Source organism: Falco naumanni, chromosome 3 (genome assembly GCF_017639655.2).
Source record: "Falco naumanni isolate bFalNau1 chromosome 3, bFalNau1.pat, whole genome shotgun sequence".
Classification (NCBI taxonomy): Eukaryota; Metazoa; Chordata; class Aves; order Falconiformes; family Falconidae; genus Falco; species Falco naumanni.
Window position 1 is genome coordinate 1,554,930 of NC_054056.1, and position 21,784 is coordinate 1,576,713.

General features: G+C 46.4%; 1 protein-coding gene across 1 annotated transcript; it reads right to left on the minus strand.

Annotated features, from left to right (window-relative positions):
- Nucleotides 1-345: 345 nt before the first annotated feature.
- Nucleotides 346-20,567, minus strand: CTPS1 (CTP synthase 1). Its single transcript, XM_040586912.1, has 18 exons — nucleotides 20,334-20,567; nucleotides 19,837-20,007; nucleotides 18,941-19,041; nucleotides 17,621-17,737; nucleotides 15,912-15,995; nucleotides 15,585-15,665; nucleotides 13,720-13,871; nucleotides 11,886-12,018; nucleotides 10,353-10,441; nucleotides 9,345-9,439; nucleotides 8,733-8,795; nucleotides 7,823-7,866; nucleotides 6,897-6,993; nucleotides 6,563-6,618; nucleotides 6,382-6,478; nucleotides 5,941-6,085; nucleotides 3,527-3,617; nucleotides 346-2,040 (listed from the first exon to the last, which is right to left on the minus strand). The coding sequence occupies exons 1-17, from the start codon at nucleotides 20,497-20,499 to the stop codon at nucleotides 3,533-3,535; spliced, it is 1,776 nt and encodes a 591-aa protein (XP_040442846.1). The 5' UTR covers nucleotides 20,500-20,567; the 3' UTR covers nucleotides 346-2,040; nucleotides 3,527-3,532.
- Between the last annotated feature and the right edge of the window lie 1,217 nt (nucleotides 20,568-21,784).

The window sequence follows — 21,784 nt, forward strand, 5'->3', positions numbered from 1 at the left end:
AGCGCTGCGCCCGGCCGGCCCGTCCCCCAGCACCGCTCCGGGCGAGCAGCGCGCCCAGCCGCGGGGGCAGAGGCAGAACGTCCCACAGCAGGTCACCACCCCATTCGGGTAAAAACCGACATTTTTCTGCCCTCCAGAGGCTGTAGGCTCAGACCCGCTTCCCCAGGTTTCCCCGCTGCTGGGGGAAGCCCCGTTATTTCAGCCAGACTTCGGCCGTACGAGTCTAAACCACTGCGAACGCTGCCAACAAACGTAGCTTACACGGGATGAATTTCGAACGGGACAGTACTACAGTTCAGCCCGTTTCCTCCCTCTGCGCTACAGAAGGAAGAGAGCAGGCTCCTGCCTAGTTACTCATTTTATTACAAATATGCATTTAATGACCAAGTCAGATGCACAGTTTTGGCCAAAACAAAAACAATTCAGAAGAAAGCAAACCAAGCTGTGCTACAGCTGAGGAATGATCTCGCATGGCTCGAGGGCCAGCCGCTCCGTGGCCGGTGTTCAGCATCTCGACTCGGTTGATCATTCTTGCAGAACTGTTGTAATTGGCACACACAGAGAACGCTCAAAGCTTTCCGGGCTAAATGCAGCTTTACAGCAGATACTGAAAATAATTGAGCAATAAAGCAACAGGGGCTGTGGGAAAGATCACTGAGGATGAGACAGGACAGCATTTAGATTTGGCATCAGACAACACAGGAGTTAGCACCGAGCCAGGCTCGAGGCATACAGCTTTCTCCAAACTTTAATGAACTGAAGAGTTCTGAACATACAACACTCCAGACAACTGAGACACTTTCCTCCTTTCTTCTAAACAACCAAAGACCAAAATCTGTGTTGCTTGTACTGCAGCAAGAGGCAGGGGATAATAAAAACACAAAGCAAGTGTGTTTCCCACCCCAGAACTGCCAGCGCTGAGCTTACCGTAGGACAGCACACATCCACCAACTACGCCAGAACACTGTAGGCGAATTACGAGGCCCCTCCCTCAGGAACAGCACTTCGGAATTGCATTGAGTGCGGGACACGCGGCTCTGCTGTATAAAAAAAGGCAACGGAAGGCTCCACTTCCAATCAATGAAAAAAAAGCACCATGAACTGTTTAGTCCAAGGCAAATCACCACGGGAGCTGTTAAAGGCAGCATCTGAAAGTAGTTCACTTTCTTTTCTGTACCTCCCCCTTGATGCAAGGAGTTGAAATTTCCCAGCCCAAGCAGCAGCACCAGCCAACACTGGTGCAGAAAGGGCTAGCAGTTACGCCTCATTTCAGGCAACGATGGGCTTTCCTGACAGTTTTGCTTGGGGTTTTCCCCCACATGTTCCAAGATAATTGCATCCCTGCGGAGTGACGTATCACAGTTAGAGCTGATCACGTTCCAGATTAACTCTATTCCAGGAAGATTTTCCTGGTTAAAAGTTCATTGCCGGCAATGAAAGTACCAAGACCACCAATGCCAAACATTTTTAAATACTACTGAAAAAAAAAACCCAAACAAAAAAGAACAAAACATTCCACCACCATCACCCCCCCCAAAAAAAAACCAAACTGCATAAAGCTGCACAGACCCATCCTCTGCAGCACAGCACAGCTCAAGAACAGAGCAAGCCCCCAAAATAAGTTCACCAGTAAGTAATAAAGACTAAGGGAGCAGAGAGGCTGGAGAAAGCAACTCAACTGTCATTGTCCAAGATACAAACCCATGCCAGTGTTACCATGCACTAGGAAGGAAGTGTGCAACTGGATTCTCCCCAACACAGCAAATCCCATACCCAAATTTGCTTTTTATCTCCAAGATGGTGCTAACTGAAGTCTAGAGGTGCATGTGCTGTGATGAGCTCTCCTCCAGAAATAAATAAAGAGTCTACACAGAAAATAAACTTAAGTACAGAAGAGTTGGGGAAATAAAGGGACAGGATTTCATAACGAAAATTATAAAACTGTAACTTAAAAAAGCCCAAAGCTGACAGCGTTCAAGCTATTGCTGTAAGAATGCCTGGGAAATCTAATGAAGGCTCTTCTCTTCAGCGAAGACACATCTGGAAAAAGAGAGAAAGAAAAAGAGCAGGAATTACTGACAGTGAAGAGCAACAGGCTGGAATTGCACAGCACACTGGGTCTTACATGCACCACCCCAGGCAAACACAGCACGTGGGACCTGACTACACTCCTCTTCCCGGGATAAAAGGTGTTTATTAGTTTTACAGGGGCACTATGGCAACGTTAAGACCAGTGTATTACACCCCTGAGAAAGCAAGCTCCTTCGAGAAGTTGACGTTTAAATAAACCGTGGGAAGTGAGCACTGTTCAGCTGAGAGCTGACTTCCTGCCCTTCCCAGCGCTGCCCACAGCAGGGACCAAAGGAAAATCTTCATGACGATGCAGCTATTGAGTCGAGCTGGATGTGTACCAACAGGCCAGTCAGCCGGACACGCCACGCATGCCAGTGTCACTTTCCCTACAATTCCTTCACGCGAGGACAGCCTCCAAGCCATCGGGTATCAACACAGCACCCAGACTGTCACACTACGGAGCACACCGGATACTGTCAGCAAGTCAGAGGTTCAGAATAGCTTTAGGAGGATAAAAACAGAGAGAGGATTCTTCAGCTTTTAGTTTGCTGCTGTACCCGACACCTAGCGATCCCAGCCACCTTCAGCACCGCAGAGGCCCAGTCTCATGGCCAGGGATGGGAGAGTTACTTCTGTGCTAGACTCAGGCTAACCCTCACTTTCACTCTGCAGTTAGCTTTGGAAGCAAGGAGAGAGGGAGGAGGGAGAAGCTGGACATCCTTGGTCCCCTCGCATTCAGCAATAAACCCCTGCTCTCACTTGACATGTGTGTGCACAATTGCTGATTAACTTCCCCAAAACCACCATACAAAACCAGCCAGAGCAGTGGGAAAATGTGTCATGTCCAGGATCACATACTGCACAGAGGGAGAACTGATTTAAAAATTAAGTCTACCTTTTTCTGCTGAAGTCCGAAAGCCAGGTTTTCGTGCCCCCACTCCACAACTGGATGACATGCATGCAGTTTTCACATCCACACAACAACTGCAGCAGCTATTGCATTTCAGAGCTCACAGGTTTGACAAAGAAACTTGCTGTATCAGGAGATGGGGGAGAATGGCTGTTTCAAAAATGTTCTTTGGCAAAGGCGAGAGATTGCTCCTCCAGTATTCAACTTTCTAAATCCAGTAACCCCTTGCTCAGCTTTGCCTCCATTTTCAGGAATGTGTGCTATATTTGTGCTTTGTTTCTTTACTGGAGTTTAATCTCAAACTCCCGCATGTATTTTTATACTTTATTATGTGTCAATTTGCTAAGGAAATACTCACTGACATCTGTTACACAGACACGAGGTATTACGCATCCCTCGGCACAGCTGAAGCACATGTGTGAGCACCAGTTTTTACCGTGTGCCAGTTTTCTGCCAACTGATGTGAAATGTTCAGATGCCAGGAGGAAAGACTGGGCAAGGAATTTTTTCAATAATGAAGAGGTTCAGGTCATTAAAAGTTACCAGGAATCAGTCATGATTTACTGATGGGAACTTCAGCTCTGTTATCTCCAAGTCGGGCGAGCTGCTGCCACTTCTATCGCTGTAGGTGTCCCTGCAGAATTCAGAAAGATTTTATTTTATGGTGCACAAGTGCTTTATAGACCTAGATTTATCAGCAATTAGCGGGGTGTGGTAGCAAGTACTGCTAGCCGAGGCTGAAAAGCAGAGCACACAAAATTCCTAGTGTAGCTAGCTGTCCCTTTGGAAATTGGGCTGAGTCATCATCAATTTTAAGGTTTGTAAATTAAAATGATTATACATATAATAAGCATTTTGTAAGGTAAAGTTATTCTAAATTAAATTCATTAAATAGGAAATAGGAGACTGGTTAACCACCCATAAGCCATTCTATTTCAGCTTCCTGGTAAAAGCTGATTGCCTTTAATCCATTAAACAGCTTTTTCAGAATCACAAAATAATTGCGATCGGCAGGACCGCAGGACAGTTACACCACAGGGACAGCTCTCACATCAGACACGGCTGCTCAGGGCTTTATCCAGTCACGTTGTGAAATTCTGCAAGGACAGAGAGACTGTGCAGCCTTTCTGGGCAACTTGCACCAATAACATGTGGCTGTTCTAATGGTGAGTAAGATTTTCCTTATATCCTGTCAGAACCTTCTTATTTCAATTCATGTCCCTCCGTTGTGTCTCATCCTCCTACCATGCACTTCTGTAAAGGTCCCGTTTTCATCTTCTTGATAACATTTTTGTAGGTGTTGGCAGGCTGCTCTCAGGTCCCCCATAAAAGCTTCCCTTCTCCAGGCTGAGCAAGCCCAGTTCCTTTGGCTTCTTACTCACCGGGCACATACTCCAAACGCCTGACCTTAGCAGCCCTCCGCTGAACTCTGACCAATTTATCCGTGTTTCACTTGTACTGGGCGACCCCAGACTACATAGGATATTCCAGATGTGGTCTAACAAATGCCAAGTAAAGAGTCATAATAACTTCTCTCCATCCTGCTGGCTGTGCTCTTACTCATACAGCCCAGGATGCTGGTTGGTGTTCAGTTTGCTGTTCACCAGGACCTCACCAGCAGAGCTGCTCCCCAGCTGCTCAGTCCCCAGCCTGTGTTCCTCCAAGGGGTTCCTAGATGCAGGACTCTGCGTTTGTCCTTGTTAAGCCCCGTCAGGTTCCTGCTGGCCCACTCCTCCAGCCCAGGTCCCTGCAAACAGCAGTCCCATCCTCAAGTGTACAGTCCCTTCCCCCTAGTTTGGCGTCACGTGCAAACCTCACAAGAGTGCAATGAGCCTCCCCTGAAAACGTGATGACACAGGAATGAAGGGGAGTACAGGATGGGCTGTAACACCCACCAATACTTTTTTAGATTACATGATAGCCATGGAGCAATTCGTGACCACCATCACAAAAAGACTCCAAGAGCAGATACACTAACTTAGGATGCTGCAGTCACCTCCCCTGCTCTGAGAAGCCATTTCAAACTCAGATGTCCAAAAGCAGGAAATTAAAATACCCCTCAGCATTTACAGGCGTTGAAATGAGGCATCTTGACACAAAAACTCTCTTCAGAGCAGGTCAGTCAGAGCACAACTGACAGCCGTTCTCCAGGCATCGACACAGGAATTCCTGTGGTGCAGCTGTATTGCAGCTCGACCCAGAAAAGGCCAATACTTTCCTTTTTGCATTCTTTAGCTTAATACATTCAGTGCTATTTCTCTTATGCATTTAGTTTGGGCTTTGCTGCTTAGTGCACTGTAGCAGCATTCCAGCTACACTACAAATCCTCTTGTGTTCTCCTCTATAAGGAAGAAAACGGGTCACTACCAAAGTGATGTTTAGGTGTTGCATATTGCCATGACTGCTGAGCAGAACTGCGGGGCATGGGGGAGCAGCAGCAGAAGTAAATGCACCATTAGGTCTACCCAAAACATTAGCTGCTTTGCAAGCGGAGACAAAAGAAAGCTTAAGTCAGCAGAAAAAGAAAAAAGAAAGAAAAAAACCCCAAAGCTGCAACCACCAGGGCCCATTCTTTAAACCAGCAACAGGAACAAGTTTCTTAAGGACCAGCCCGGACCCAGGACTCATACAGGGAATGGGGGGAAAACCCCAGGAGGCCTCCAAACACCCAAAAGAGCAGGTCCAGCTGCAGTTTCCCCAAACATCTCTGACTAACATGAGACTGCAGTTACTCTCACTGAAGTCGGGACCTCGCTGCAGGACAGCTCTACGGCACTACTGTCAATCTTAAAATGCAAGAGAAGAGAAGAGGTTTCACAGAAAAAGTGGAAAGAAGAGATGCTGTAAATACCCCCTAGTTACCCTGCAGTAACTGTGCCAAGAGGATTCTCTGGTTTATCCTGTAGGAAGAAGCACTGCCCTGTGAAAGGTCTGAGTGGTGTCTTCCTTCAACCTACCTGGGTGAGAGCCTGCAGCCCTTTTGCAGGTAATGTGTAAGTCTTCCTGCAGATGCCAAGAGGAGGCCGAAGTATGGGGGAGATGGCTTAATTGGTCTAGAGAGGAATTCAGGGTGATACTGAACACCAACGAAGAAAGGATGCTCTAAAAGAAAGAAACAGAAAATATTAATGCCAAGTCTCTTAAGCCTGTGGCTGAACTGCAGTCCAAAGCACTGATCACGTTGAAGGCCTGATGATGGGGAAGAACTGTCATTTCTATCCTGCCTTTTGCCCCCAAACGGACAGGCACATGGGATATTTTTTTTTTAGCATAACTTTATGGATGGAATCATTCTGAGAGAGTCTGGGCCGGTCCCACACAAAAACCTGCTCAATTACCCTATGAACACTCTCCCTTGTAAATACCTGCACCCACAAACTTACTGCACAAGTACTCACCTTCCAGCTCAACCACTTCCATTCGCTCTCCCTCCTCATCCTGGCCTACAAACTTCAAACCTTGCTCTTCAAAACACTTTTTCAATTCTGGATTGACCTAGAAGACCAGAAGCAAGAAAACCCATGATCCCCTGTGTTTGGATTACACAAAAAAGCTCAATACCTACAGTAGCATTTTTACCTCAAATCTGTGTCTATGTCTCTCTTCCAAGAAATCATGATCTCCATACAGCTTCCCTACACCAAAAGGAAGACTTTTCTTAGAGCAAATGCCAAACAGTTTCCACAATGCCCATTTTTAACAAGTTCATATGAATAGCACCCATCCATCAGAATCTGCCACTTCTAGAGAGGACCAATTTCATTGAGATCTCCATACCGCTATCAGAAAAAAATCTGCAAACACCTACAGTGCAATGATACTTTTAACATCCCCAGGTCTGATTTCCCCACACCCACCATACATGCATGTCATCCCCAGGAAGCACTTCCAAAAGAGGTAAGAAATGCCTTACTCATGATTGAATTCTTGGTTTGGAAGAGTGTCCTTCTCTTGCCAAGCCTCATGGTCCCACCCATTTGCCCAGGATTATGTTCCGGCATGTCTATGACCTGTGAAGAGCATTCAGGGAGGTGAGAATGAAGGAGCAGTAACAGTCCCAGGCAGACTCTGAAACCTTAAAGTGGGAAAAAACCTCAACATCTATACAGAAAACAAGCAAACCACGTTTGTGGGTGTTCAGGAAGCTTAGCATAGGAAATGGTCTCAGTCAAAGCCTACGCAGATCACACACACTAATACTGTGCTATTTACTGAACTAAATGTTAAAACAAACAAACAAGCAAAGTTACAGAAAAAAAAATCCCCAAATCAGAATCACTTATACTTTGATAAATAACTTCATAAGCCGTTTTTTTGAGAACTTCTTCCTTTTGAGTAGCATTTTAAATTGTAGCAGAAGCCAGTCGTTATGGTGGACCCTGGAGGAGGCACAGTCTCAGAAATGCAGGTTCAGAAATCCGTCCACAAATGTTCCAAGGATTTCATGCCTGTCTGTGTTAATTTCTGAGTTCATAATTAAACAGTTATGCAGTGGAATCTGGGTATCATTAAAGCTTTACTCTGTGAAATCAGTTAGCTTTCAAGCTGCCCCTTAAGAAGCTTTTATCTCTTAGAAAACACCTTGCTTTATGAAAAAGTGTAACTAAAAATAGAAGTGTTACGAGTTTCACGTATAATAAGCACTGCAGTCTTCTATGAAGCAGCAACTGCCATGCAGTTAACGAGGCAAAGGCATTTTCTTTTCGGGTTAGTAAATGATGGCAGACAGGCTTAAAACAAGACACAGTAATCCAAGCTCTTAACTGTACCGACAGGTACGTGCAGAGAAGTCTAGCACAGCACAGTAAGGACATGACAAGCAAGTCACTGTGAACTCACCACTGGATGACCAGTCTTGGGGTCAAATTCTGTCGAGTTAGCATCTGCAATGTAATATTCATTAATGAGAAACATGACGGTCCCTCACACCATGACATGCATCTCCAGCTGCATCTCATCCCGGCGCTTCTGGCAAGCGGCAGCCTGAACTGTGCGGAGCCACCCAGCTGCACAGAGCTGCCAGCTCAGCCCCAGGCAGCAGAAACAGGACTCTTGTCAGCACTGACACAGGAGCAGATGATAGGATGAATTCCCGAGACTGCCTGGATGTTGCAATCTGGGGGCAACCAGTCTAGTGCAATCGGTGACGAAAGCGAGGGTCGTTCAGGAAAATCACACGTTCAACAGCTTAGAATATCTTAAGTAAAGCCAGGGAGGGGAAAGGGAGCAGAAGTACTCCAAGAAGCACACCTCCCCCTACGTTCACTACTAGTGAAACTCAGAATCAGGCTGAGCAATTAAATTTAGCACTCTGTAAAGGGAGTTTTGACAACAGGGACCTAGTCAATTCGAACAGTGGAGCTCAGAAAGCAATTCAGCTCACTGAACTAGGTGCAACTGCCTGGTCGGCTGAATTGCTTTTTGGTCTTCATTCCCACTGGCTATTATAATGGGAATTTAGGACGTCCAGCACACAGGCACAACTCCATTGAGGTGTTTTATTCAGGAGATGAACCTCACTCTAAGTAATGGAAAGTTTTGTCACTGTAAGTATGCCTTACTCCACTGATATTTATTTGAATAGGATAAGGAATTTTTTCCTTTTCCTTTGAAATAGCAAACCAAATGGGGAATTATACAGGCTCAGGAAAAAAAAAACCTACCCACCAATGAAAAATTTAAAATTACACGTTATTACTCAAGCAATCAAAAAAATTACCAAAAAACAGGAATGGTTTTGTACAATTACCTTGCCAACCAAGAACACTGCGCGCAAACTCCACAACTGCTAACTGCATTCCCAAACAAACTCCTGCAGAAGGAAAGACAGAACCAAGTCAGGACAAGGACCGCTGACCCGTACCACGAAGCACGTACACTTTCACAGAGCAGTCCCGAGTTAGAGGAAAACCTGGATGAGACAGACCTTTGGCTCAGATTTAGGGGTCTGTTCACTCTGCACCAAGTAGCTCCGACAACTTTTGCGCCACACCTCCCTTCCCCAGGCACTCTGCTCACACGTTTCCAGTCTCTCACCATGTTAATTTTGTTTAAATGCAGCCATATATTCCCTCGTGCCAAGACCACCACAGCCTCCTCTGAAACCTCCTCTCAGACTCCCACCCCCTCACTACAGAGACTCCCTGTAATCACACCCCGCTCTGACCACCCCAGAGCTAACCACAGACGACAGCTGCGTCACCCGTGACGCTGGGCACAGACCGCTGCCTAACTCAGCCAATCCTCTTCCTACGTGTACATTCTAGGCACCAGTGAAAGTCAGTAAACCTCTTGCCCCAGATCAGTTAGGCTGTTATTCAACCTCTTTATTTCTTCTTATGGATGAAACATGTTTTCTCACCTAAGAAGGGTTTTTTCTGTTTTCTTGCCCAGGAAATAGCTTGAATTTTGCCTTCTGTCCCTCGAACACCAAATCCACCAGGAACCAGAACTCCGCTACATGAGGAAGAGAAGATTCCATTCACATGGGGCTCACCAGTGTGACTCCCCCCGTTCCCGCCTCTCCCCCATAAAATCTTGGACTTGCAAGACCTCACTCCTGAGAACGGCCTTAAAGTAGCCGATGTGACAAGGCCTGCCTGCAGCACATCTTCCACACGACTTCACATGAGCCGTCACATAAAACGTCACCGAGTTTTCAGGGAAACATTTTGTAAATGCACATTCTACCTTCCCGAGAAATCTCAAATACGATGCAGGTTACACCACCAGAGCGGTTCACGTCACGGGACTCCCATGCTCTGCACCAAGGTGCTCAGGGACGCGTCACCCTGCCCGCCCTGCTGAGGAAGCCGCTGGCCGCAGCGTCCAGCGCTCTCCCCGCAGGCACAAGGCCACCGAATGCTGCAGGAAGGTCTTTGTTCGCCTGGGACCACCCAACATCTGCTTCCCCCAGGGATAACAAGCCCCACTTATTCTTGTTTTCTGGGCTAACTCTCGGCACTCCTCTGCATCCTAATGCTTCTTCCCTTCACACACCGTCTTCCTAAAGAACTTTATACCACACTTAAACCTTACGCCCTCTTCATTTGGCTTTAATAGCCTTTACCGGCACCTACCCTTCCCCCTTATTTCCTCTCACCCTGTTTCCCCACTAAGTCTGTGCACATCCTTACGGGCACCATCATTTCCCCCACCGATGCCTTTCACAAGCTCGCTCATTTATTTAACAATCCTCCATTTTACATCTTATCCTAAAGTTCGCCGAGGTGGATTTGGGGCAATGTCAGCGTGCTGGTAGAGTGCCCAAGAAAATAGTCTCTGGTGAGGCTCTTAATTCCAAAACTGTCAATAGCAGCAAGTTTATCAGACATGCTCCAAAGAAACAGCCAGAGCGTAAGAGTCTTACTCAGCACCACACAGCTTCTGCCACGCTTCATGGTATCGGACAGGTTCTTCCTGCAGAGTCTCTGGCTCCAAGTCAGCAGAGTCAATATACTGGGAAGAAATCCAAAAAAGGATGAGATACTGCCACAGGAGCGTACAGGGTCTCCTTGATTCTCATTAAATTACCACCATTCCTCCCGGATAGCTCTGGATTTGTTTCCCACTGGATACTTGCTTATGTTTTTTCTGGGCTGATTACCTGACAGCTAGTCAACAAAACTGCTTTCCCCCACCATCCTACTACTGATGCACCAGCAGAAGCCACGGGTTTTTTGTCTTCCTCCCTCAGCCGCTCCTCTGTGACATACATGAAGGCCATGAAACACAGACTCATAAAATGTGAAGTCTTAATGGAGCACAGCAAGATGGGAACACACAGAAATGCAGACAGAAACAACCACACAGCAAGAAAAAACTGAATCATTATTCATCAAATAATTTAATCTCTTCAAGAGGGACTGAAGAAAAGACAGGACATGGTGAAACAGACTGTTGTAATTAAAGGATGTTATGACCAATGCCACATATAGAAAAAACTTGCAAATGTTCCAGCTTCTCATCTACGTATTGCAGTATCTCTGAACTGCTGAATGTTCTGGCAGTCTGCTAACCCTTTTGAACAACATTCTTGTCTTTTTTTTTTTTTCCTCCTTAAAGGTTGGAATACTGTCAAACAGTTCTTTAACCCAATATAGGATCTCCATGTACAGGACTTGCAGAATCCATTCCCTTCTGAATCATACAAATGCAGCTGTGTCAGAAACTACCCACAGATGCATGTGCAGAGTTTATCCTTCACTCATCTTACTTGTTTTTCTTTTCTCCTCTACTGATTTTGTAAGGTGAAAGGTAACCCAAACATAGAATAATGCTGTTATAAAGCAAGCACCGATCTCCATGACTCACCGGCATCACGAAATCACCAAAGATTTTAAAAGTATATTTAAATGAAAGTAAAATTTCTGACAACAGGTATGTATTTCACCTCTTCAGAGCACCTAGCTACAGCCAAGACCCTTGGAAGCACCTGTGCAGCCAAACCAGCATTAAAACCTTAATAAAGCCTAAGGCACAAACATCATAAAACCTATGAATACCAGAAGGTTAACAGCAACAACCCTAAAAAAAGGATCACTTTCAACAGCTGTCAGAGGAATTAAAGCAAACAGGCCCTCCTCAAATATATCTACCACTCTATCACCATTCAGCACGCAACACTGAGCACTGAGGAGTTCCCCTCAATTATACAGACACCTTGTATATCTTACAGGATAAAAGGCTGGTTTGCTTTAAGCTGTTTCATGCCTGACAACAGATTTTGATGCTGTAATCCAAGGACAATTTTAAAGTTCACTGGCAGAATCAACTCTCCCTTACCGTCTATGGGTTTGCAAAAAACTTAAATAAGACGGGCAGCACAGTAGGTGGAAGGAGAAACCTGGGGGGGGAGGTTTATTTTATTTTTACTTTTAAACACACACATGCCCACCCCTACCTTAATTTCAAGTTTGTGGTTGATAGCCAGTGCAGAATGCTCCAGTGCTTTAATGACAGATGCGTAAGAATCTGAAAACTTGGTGTATTTGCCAACAAGCGCAATGGAACATGTTTCAAGGAGACGGTCATACCTAACAAAATCAAAACACAAGTGTTATTTCATCATTAACAGAAAATGGGGGCAAGAATCACATTCTGTTCAAGTAACATAAACAGCTGGGCTCTTGAAAGTCTGTCCAACTAGAGAGATGACGACTTTGGAAGAGATGACCTTTTATAATAATTACGACTTTAAAACATCAAAGCAACATTAAAAGAAAGAAAAAAACGCCAATGACAGAGAAAAACAGTTGCAGAAAGTCACATATAAATTAACTCATCTGTGCTTATGCTGAAAAGCCATTCCGAGTAGATCCAAACTGTCTTTTCAGGAAGCTGTATTAGGTTCAGAGTCTGCAGTGAACTATTAGGAGAGAGGATCAAAGCCCAACTCTGCATATGTTTATACTGTACAGCATCTTCCCACGCTGCTTCTGACTGAGTTCACTTCAGCAGCCAGAAATACAGAAAGGATTCCTAGAGTTCTAAGGCTGAAGTGCCAACACCTTCAATCCCCAGCACCTGGCAGCTTGTGATTTGCACAGCGTTCTTGGCTACAGCCAGGAGATTGTTTAAAGTTTATTTCAGAATGCTGAGTACCTTCAACCAAGCTGGTTACCGAGGGCTTTCCCCATCAGAAGGACATGTTACTGACGGTAGTGGCTTGTGTCGGGCATATGAATAAAGGGAAACATCTAGATCTTGAAAATTAACTTCTTATATCGGCAAATATACTTAAGGCTTCAGAAAGGCCCTGAATGGTGACTGAAAAGACTCAATTCACTATTTCCCCACAATCACGCTGTCTACTCCCCACAAGAAAACGCAACACTGTGTCCTAGGAGCCTCAGACAGATCAGTTACAAAACAGTCATTTCACTCGCTTGACAGCATACTCAAAAGGTACATTTTTATAGACACTCCTGATGGCTCCTACATACACCTACAAAAAGGATTTCAACACTTTGTAATGTCACAGGGATTTTTTGTAGAAGTGAGGGCAGAGCTGTCTACCTTTTAACTACTTCAAACTGGCTTTGACATACACAGTACACTACCAACACAAGATAAGGAACTCATTAACATTATCTTACAGGATTTTATGAAGGCAGGCTGAGAGAGGTGGGTTGTTAAGCCTGGAGAAGAGAAGGCTCCCGGGACACCTTACTGCAGCCTTTCAATACTTCAAGGGAGCTTATAAGAAAGATGGGGACAAATTTTCAGTAGGAGCTGTAGCAACAGGACAAGGGGTAATGGTTTTAAACTGAAATAGAGTAGATTCAGACTAGGTATAAGGAAGAAACATTTTATGATGAGGGTGGTGAGACGGTGGCACAAGTTGCCCAGAGAGGTGGTAGATGCCCCATCCCTGGAAACGTTCAAGGTCAGGTTGGATGGGGCTCTGAGCAACCCGATCTAGTTGAAGATGTCCCTGCTCACTGCAGGGGGGTTGGGGATTGAACTAAATGACCTTTAAAGGTCCCTTCCAACCCAAACCATTCTGTGATCCTATGATTCTCATGTTGAAGAATATTTTTTTCCAAACTGTTAAACATCTAGGAATAAAATACGTTTTTGCAGTTTAAAAAAAAAAAAAGAGAGAGAGAAAAAAAATTGAGCACATAAGAATACTTGAGGACCATGAAGAACACTCATCACTTAATAACCAGCAACCAAGAAGGGAAATCTAATCTACAGCCTTAAATCAAACTATGCCCAGCGGTGCAACTCACCTGTCAGCCATTTCCTTCCACTTCATGAGCATCCTCCTCGGCTGCCTCTCAATGGGAAGGTCAAGCCTGTGTCTGAAGTAGTCAACAACTCCCTGCTCCTCTAACAACAGAGGAACCCGGTAGATAGAAGAGACATCATGAACACAGATGACCTGTTCATAAAATATGAATGTCATTAAAAATTCCTATGAAATTATTTTTGGACAGATATTCAGAGCGCCTCTGTCTCCACCAGACAACCACATGACCACCTAAACCTCCAGGAAATAACATCTGTTGAATAACCTAAAAACATAAATAGTTTAATACTGGTTTCCACACACCTGAAAAGGTCATCCTTCAACACTTCCCAGGTATTACTGCTCACTGGAGCTCCTTGGAAAGGGCTATAACATGATAACCTGCCAGTAAGGAAGTCAGCTGCTACGCAGGTTATGTGACTGCACAGTAAAATTCAAAGAACGCTTCAGCGAGACTTTGCCCGTGACACAGCCCTCTTGGTCATCCTAATTGACGCTACACTTAACCTGCCCACAAGCCCAGCTTCCCCGTCTCCCACCACTGTTGTTCTTAACAGGGGTCCCCGTTTGATTAAGGCCCAGGGAAATCTGCGATCTCAATACAGCGATAAATTTTACAGAGCGTCCTTCATCAAATTTAGGATTAAACAACTGTGAGCAAAGAATTCTTAGATCGATGAGGAGTATCTATGTCAACTGCTCTAGTTCACTGAAATGGGCTTCTTCAGAAAAGGAAAGACGCTCTGGACAACTGTCAACTGTCCATCAAGAGTGAGACTCATACTTTAAGGATTAAAAATACACCAGCACAACTATTTTTACATTCATATTTCTCTTGACTCAAATGAAAGCAGAGTTCAACTTTGCAGCAGTAAAAACCCCTAGGCTGCAAATTTTCCTCCTTTACAGTCAATAAAGTTTACTTCTCAGTAAGCAACTTCAGTCAGAGAAACAATCACATAAAACTGCATTAAACTTCCTGGAAAGTGACTGACAAGAGCCAATTTTCAATTCCTGGCCAACAAGAGGTAGATATTGTACTGCTAACAGATTGGTATTATTGCCAGCTAATTCTGAATTTAATACTTGAAACTGCAAGACTCAGTTTGATCTCACTGTATAGAAAATTAATAAAAATTACTTGACAAAGCCTGGAATTCCAAAGTGATACCCAGTCTTTCACAAAAAGGCAAAATTTTTCAAGCTCCAGCTGGACTGGAAAGTGCTAGTATTAAGCCTACAGACTGTTTGATAATTTTCCAAGGTCTACCTCAAACTATGCTATGCAGAGTAGCCTCAGTACAAAAAGAATCATGCTAGCATGGAATTTTTACGTATCACATAACATTGCAGTGAAGCAATGCTTCTCTCAAATACCATTTCAACTTTTCTGTGCAATCTCTCCTCATGAAATCTTGGGAAGAAGAACAGTATTGTAAAAAGAGTAGTGTACGAAATATATTCACACACGCTTTAAACCTAATTTTGGGCAACTACTCTGGCTTCCAAATATTGAAAAATCTCATTCTTCTGTATTCACAGAAGGAATGTGGAAGGATAACTAAGGTCAAGAACAGCTATTCAGAAAATACCTTGGATTCCACAGAATTCTCTGAACCTATGCTAACTACCTTATAAGAAAACCCAGGTACTGGCACGAAAAGGACTATTTTTGCAACAGTTACACATGTAAAGAATGCAAGTAAGACAAAGCAACAAATGAATTATGCAGCTAACAAAAACCACAGCTACAACACAAAAATGCTACGTTCAGATAGAACTCCACTCAGCATGTGACAAACAGCTAGAATATTTACTGCAAGAAGTGCAGACAGCAATCTTTACCTGTTCTGGTTCAACATGACAGAACATGGAAATCTTTTCTTTTACTGAGGTATCCAATGGAGTGGAGCACCTGCAAACAATCTGACAGAACAGCAACATCAAGGCTGTGAAGCAAAACAGAAGTACTCAGACATTCCTATAACAAACCTGTAAAAAACCTGTCTTTCTGCAGTCTCCGTGGCTTGGGAAAAAAACCCAACTCAGTTACTTCTACTTGTTTATAACCAATGCACAACAGCTCTCAACCTAAGCATTGCTCAGACTAGCACGGTCTTGCAACATCCCAGTACTGCATTTTTAAATTCAAAACCATGCAGCAAACCTTACCAGATCTGGTGAGAGACCAAGACCTCTGAGTTCACGAACACTGTTTTGGGTGGGTTTAGTCTTCTGCTCTCCTGTAGAGCTCGGCTGGTCAGAGAAGAGCAGAAGTTAGTCTATCAAATCATGATGATATGTAGCAATGATTCATCAAGCTAATAAGGACTTTCCATCCTGTTAATCTTGTAACTTTGATCCAGCTCTCAGACCATTCACATGAACTTTAAATATCCCAGTACACCATCATTTACATCTCAAAGACTGAAAGCAACCAGCAGAAACCAGAGTTCATGTCTCTACAGTCAGTAGGTATTCACCAAAAGGGTGGTCAAGCACCGGAGCAGGCTGCCCAGGGAAGCGGTGGGGTCACCATCCCTGGAGGTATTTAAAAGCCGTGTAGACGCGGTGCTTAGGGACATGGGTCAATGGTGGGCTCGGCAGTGCTGGGTTAGCGGTTGGACTCAATGACCTTAAAGGTCTTTTCCAACATAAACAGTTCTACGATTCTATGCATTAGTGAGGGAAGGAGAGAGCGGAGACCTTAAGGTTTTTATCCACTGCTTTCTCCAAACACCCAGTATTTTACATTTCTCATTTTTTAATCCGTAAATCACCTGGCCTGGACAGGAGAAAGACAGAGAGCAAAGACTGATCTGCACTCCAGTGACTATCAAGTTGCTCTGCCAAAAGACAAGGAACACCCATGCTTTCCAGTACTGTTAACATAACCATGGAAGAATTTTTTCAGCAGTGACTCCTGCAGTAGAGATATTTTTGTCTGGTTAAGACTGTAAATCGTCTCCAAAACCAGAGCAGATAATACAGATGAGGATATAAGAGGCATTATATGGCATAAAACACCTTCATACGCTTTTGATATTAACTGGAGTTCAACCCATCTACTTGGCACATACGGGTGTTTTGTTTTTCTTTGTAATTCCTAATTAACTGATTCTTATCGTGCACTGCTTCATAATACTTTTTCTTAGTTGGATCTCTGAACCAAGGGCAACAGCTACTCAAACTGAAATGGCTTACATAGCAGTGAGATGTGTGAGTCTATGAAATGACTGTTAAAAGATCAAAACACACATTAATAATATTGTCTAGGGATTAAAAAAACAGATCATGTTTCAACACAGCATTATGTTTTGAAATTACAAAGGTAACCCAACCTATTTCATGAACTACAGCTAATGAAAATCTGGGGAGTGGCGGGGGGCGTCAGGGGGAAGCACACAGCAACAGAAATATTAAAGAACTTGAGGAAGAGCTTGGAATATGATCTTATTTTAAATAAGTCCAAAGGGTTGTGAAGGCTGGCTATACCACTGAATTTTATATTAGCTTTGCAGAAATGAAAGGATATGCAAATGAAGGGAAAATAAAAGTTTTCAGCCCTAGAAAGCAAGTTTACCTGTAAAAGCTAGGAGACAATTCCATAGAGGAAAAACAGCAGTTAAAGATGCAAAACTGCATTTGCTGCAACTCCCAACTATTTATTACACATTTATGCACTTTGAAAAGTTTCTGTTGACTCCTTGCAAACCTTTTTAACTACATAACCACATATTCTCTGCATTTCTTCTAGAAGTTTCTATATAGAGAAATACAAATATAGCAGTGTCTATAGACACAGCATTTCAGAAACATATTCAGAAAGCAAATTCTGGATTGAGGAAGCCTCTAAGCAGCAAAACAATTTGGGTCCTTACCTGGGGAACTAGACTGACATGAATGTTACAGAAATTCTCTCTTTTGGCTTTGAACTGGAACTGGCGGAAAGCTTCAATGAAAGGCATGCTTTCAATATCGCCTACCGTCCCACCAAGCTAAAAAAGACAAAGGCATTTAGAATTAAAGTTAGTACCAAAACATCACCTACTGGACTCGTACACTAAAGCATACTAAAACATACTTAAAAGGACACTAAAACATCCCCCCAGCACCTCCCTCTGATTCCCTAAAGCAGCACCAATACCAATATGAAAAGTATCAGGATTTGCCAGTCATTTGTACTGCTCCCACAGCCCCCAATCTACCCCAACTATTATTTTACCTTCATGATTTCCCCCAAAATGAAAGTCACAATAAAACCAGCTTCTCATATGGGCAGCATCTCTCCACAGAGATTAGGTTTACTTTTATTCTCTCTTTGGGGAAAAGATTAAGGTGTTTAAATTATCATTTAGGAACATTAGGTGGCACTGAGAAGCAAAACTTCTGTTAAGTTTTAATAACTGTATTACAGAGAGTGGTTTTGGACACATGCAGGAACAGAGACAAGGCGTTCTTTGGAGCACTGCCAGCCTCCCATGCGTTGACAGATAGTGCCTCCTAGGTACTTCAGGATCCAGGCTTGTGAATCCCAGAACAGAAATTGGCACTCAAGCTGCAGAGAGTCCTGTGTCACCATGACCCGGGCACTCTGACAAGCTCCGTCTCCCCTGTATTAGCATATCCCGCCAGCCAGCTCAGCAGACTCGGAGCCTTCGCCCTCCTCTGTCTCCTCTGGCACCAGGACATCCCACACAACACACAGGAAACTGCACAGGGCTTGTCACCACTGACCTGTGCCATTCCCTTTTCTAGGTCTACGCTTGAACTAGTCGCTCCAAGGCTCCCTTCACTGCTAAGGAGGAAAGATGACTGTTTCCAGAGGGCGATTTACCTGCCCTCCCCCTATCCACCAAGGAAGAGGGCACCGCATGGTTAACTCAGACTCTGGCATATGAAAGTTACAAGAGCTAAAATTCATTCTGTAGACTAATTCACATTACACTAGAGAGCAAAGCACCTCAAAAATACAACTGTCCAAGATTTAAGTCCTTCTGCGTGCAGATTCACAGAACACTCAGAAGATTAGACCACGTAAGTGAAGCCAACAAGGGAGATTTTTAAGAATTCAACAAATGTGAATTCATGCAAAGTTGAACATTACTGGGTAAAAAATGTATTATGCAAAATATGCACATAGTTCAGTTTACTCCATTCAAGAAGCAAAACTATTTTTTGGTTTTTTAAGAGCTACAAACCTCAATCACACAAACTTGGGGTTCAATGCCATCTTCATCTACAGGAATTCGTGCCTGCCTCATTACCCACTCCTGTATAGCATCTGTGATGTGGGGAACAACTGAAAAAGAAACCCAGGCAAGGGTTAAAGCCACAACCCACACACATTTCTCCCTTTAACTCATTACAGAGCAAACTACTGAAAGTAACTAGCCAGTGCTTCCCACATGACTTGAGCAGGTATTTGCGTCTTTAAAGAAGTATGCACTTTTGAAGTGATTATTCTTGGCTGTGATTTTGCAAAAGAAGTGCCTCGGCAGGAAATGTAATCCTGCCTCAATTTAAACACATGTAAGCAATGTTTCCTTTAAGCTGGAAGATTCAAGTACAAACAGTTCTTAGCTCTAAGCAGAGAGAGTTACTCTGCTTTAAATTGTCTGCAAATGTCCTTATCCAAACCAGCTGTGGAGAATGCTTAAAAAGGGAAGGGACTGATCTGGTCCTCAAAGATCCTTTGGGTTTTCTACTGACGTGACAGTTGTCAATAACCATTTTAACCAGCCAACAAGTAATCCACAAGTGTATTAGTCTGAAGTTGGTTCACATTTAATATCAGTTACGTTAGACAGTTGGACCCAACTCCAGCACTCAGTCCAAACAACTGGCAGTACGCTGCTGAGGACTGGGAAGTTTTGAGGGAGGGGCGAACAGGTAACCTGATTCAGCACGGCACACACCAATATACCTGCACCAGTGCGCCTTCTGCCTCTCCTTTTGAAAAAACTAAACAAAATTAATCACAGTTGTAGATGATTATTACACACATGTGAAATCACAATCATGTATGCAAAAGTCCCCAACCAGAAGAGAAATACAGAATGCATTTCTAAGCATCAGAAAGGAAGCTTCGCATCACCTTGGACGGTTTTACCAAGATAGTCTCCCTTCCTCTCCTTGTTGATGACATACTGGTAGATCTTCCCAGTAGTCAGATTGTTGTCTTTGGTGAGTCGGATATCGAGGAAGCGCTCGTAGTTACCCAGGTCCAGGTCCACTTCTCCTCCATCGTCCAGCACGAACACCTCCCCTGCGCACACAGGAAAAGGCACAAGCGCGCCCGTCAACGGGAAACGGCCCCCAGCAGCACGGTGCTGGGCTGGCCTGTGACAGCTGAGGAGCTCAACGTGAGGAAACACCTTCCCCGGCTGCTACGGCCAGTTTCGGAGCAGCCAGTAACACGAAAAGCCTTATGTAACGCGGGGGCCGGCTGCCCCGGGGACCGGATCCCCAGCCGGGCAGCAACGGCAAGAGGCCGGGGAGCTCGGCCGGGCCCGGCGCCGTGAGGGGCTCAGCCCGCGGGCCCGGCCCCCCGCCCCGGCCCACACCGCGACCCCGGCCCCGCGGGGCACTCACCGTGCTCGTACGGGGAGAAGGTGCCGGCGTCGATGTTGATGTAGGGGTCGATCTTGATGGAGGTGACGCGCAGCCCGCAGGACTTGAGGATGGTGCCGATGCTGCTGGCGATGATCCCCTTGCCGATGCCCGAGATCACGCCGCCCGTGACCAGGATGTACTTCATCTGCCTCGCTGCGGGCGGCGGCACCGCCTCAGCCGCGGCTCTGCGCCGGGCAGGCGGGCACAGGGCCAGGGGGCGCCCGCCCCGCCACCCCCCGCCCCCCGCCGTTCCCGCCTCTCAGCCCGGGCCGCGCGCCGCCCCCCCCCCGCCAGCAGCCCCCGCCGCGGCCCCGCTGAGCCCCCGCGCGTGTGCGTGGGGTGCGCGTGTCCCGCCCCGCCCCGCGGGGTGCGCGCGGTGCCGCCCGCCGCCCCTCACCTGTGCCCGCCGGGGCGGCGCGCGGAGGGCGCGTGGCGAGCGGGCGGGGGCTCCGGGCGCGCGCGGCGCTGCGGCCGGCGGGGCGGGCAAAGCGCATGAGGCCGGCGCGCGGCGGGGCGCAGGCGCCCGGGGGGGGCGCGCGGGGGAGCTGCGCGTGCGCGGTGGCGGGGCGCGCGCGGGTGGGCGGGATGGCAGGGGGGGCGCGGCCGAGAGGCGGGGCGTGGCCGAGAGCCGGGCCCCGCCCCAGCCCCCCCCCGGCCCCAGCCCCCCCCCCCGCCGCTCCCGGGCGGCCGCGGGCCGCGTCCCGTGCCCAGCGCGTTGCTCGGCTGCCGCGGAGGCAGCGCTCCGGGACGCCGGGAGATGTTCTGTAGCCTCAGCCGTGCCCCGGGACTCGGCGCGGCGGCTCCCCAGGGCGGGAGGGAGCCCGGGGACGTTCGGCCCTGTCGGGAGGAGGAGGAGGAGGAGGAGGCGGCAGCCTGCCTCCGGCCGGGCGCGAACCTGCTCTGTGTGCTGGGGAACCGGGCCCCAAAGGCCTCCGTGCAGTGCCGGCCGTGCCCCCTTTCAGCCAGCCGGGGAGTGGGCCCGGCAGGTGCCCCAGCCCCACCAGCCCCAGCAGAAGCCTGGCCCGGGGGTCCGGGGGCGGCAGCTCCTCGGCGGGGCTCCCTGTGGCTGCCGGTCGGGCCCGGCTGTTCACGCTAGGGACACTGGTGATGCTCCACAGACGCTTCCCGCTTCCCACTCGCAGCTCCGCTAGCCATGCGTTGCCCAAACTGGTCTCAAAGGCTTCGTGCAGTGAGTTGTGTGCACGCCTTCATCACCCCACTCGCCTACGGCGAACACCATTTGTACGTGGAAACGCAGTAATAAATCACTCGGTCTCTTGGCTTTGTGATACATTGCCTCGAGCAGCAGTTCTGTCTTCTACTTTCCGTTCTCTGCTATCCTTGCAGCTGGGTCCCCCTGCTCTGACAAGCATCACTTCTGCCTTGCTGGCTGGCACAGTGCATATCAGTGCATATTCCAATGATTTAAG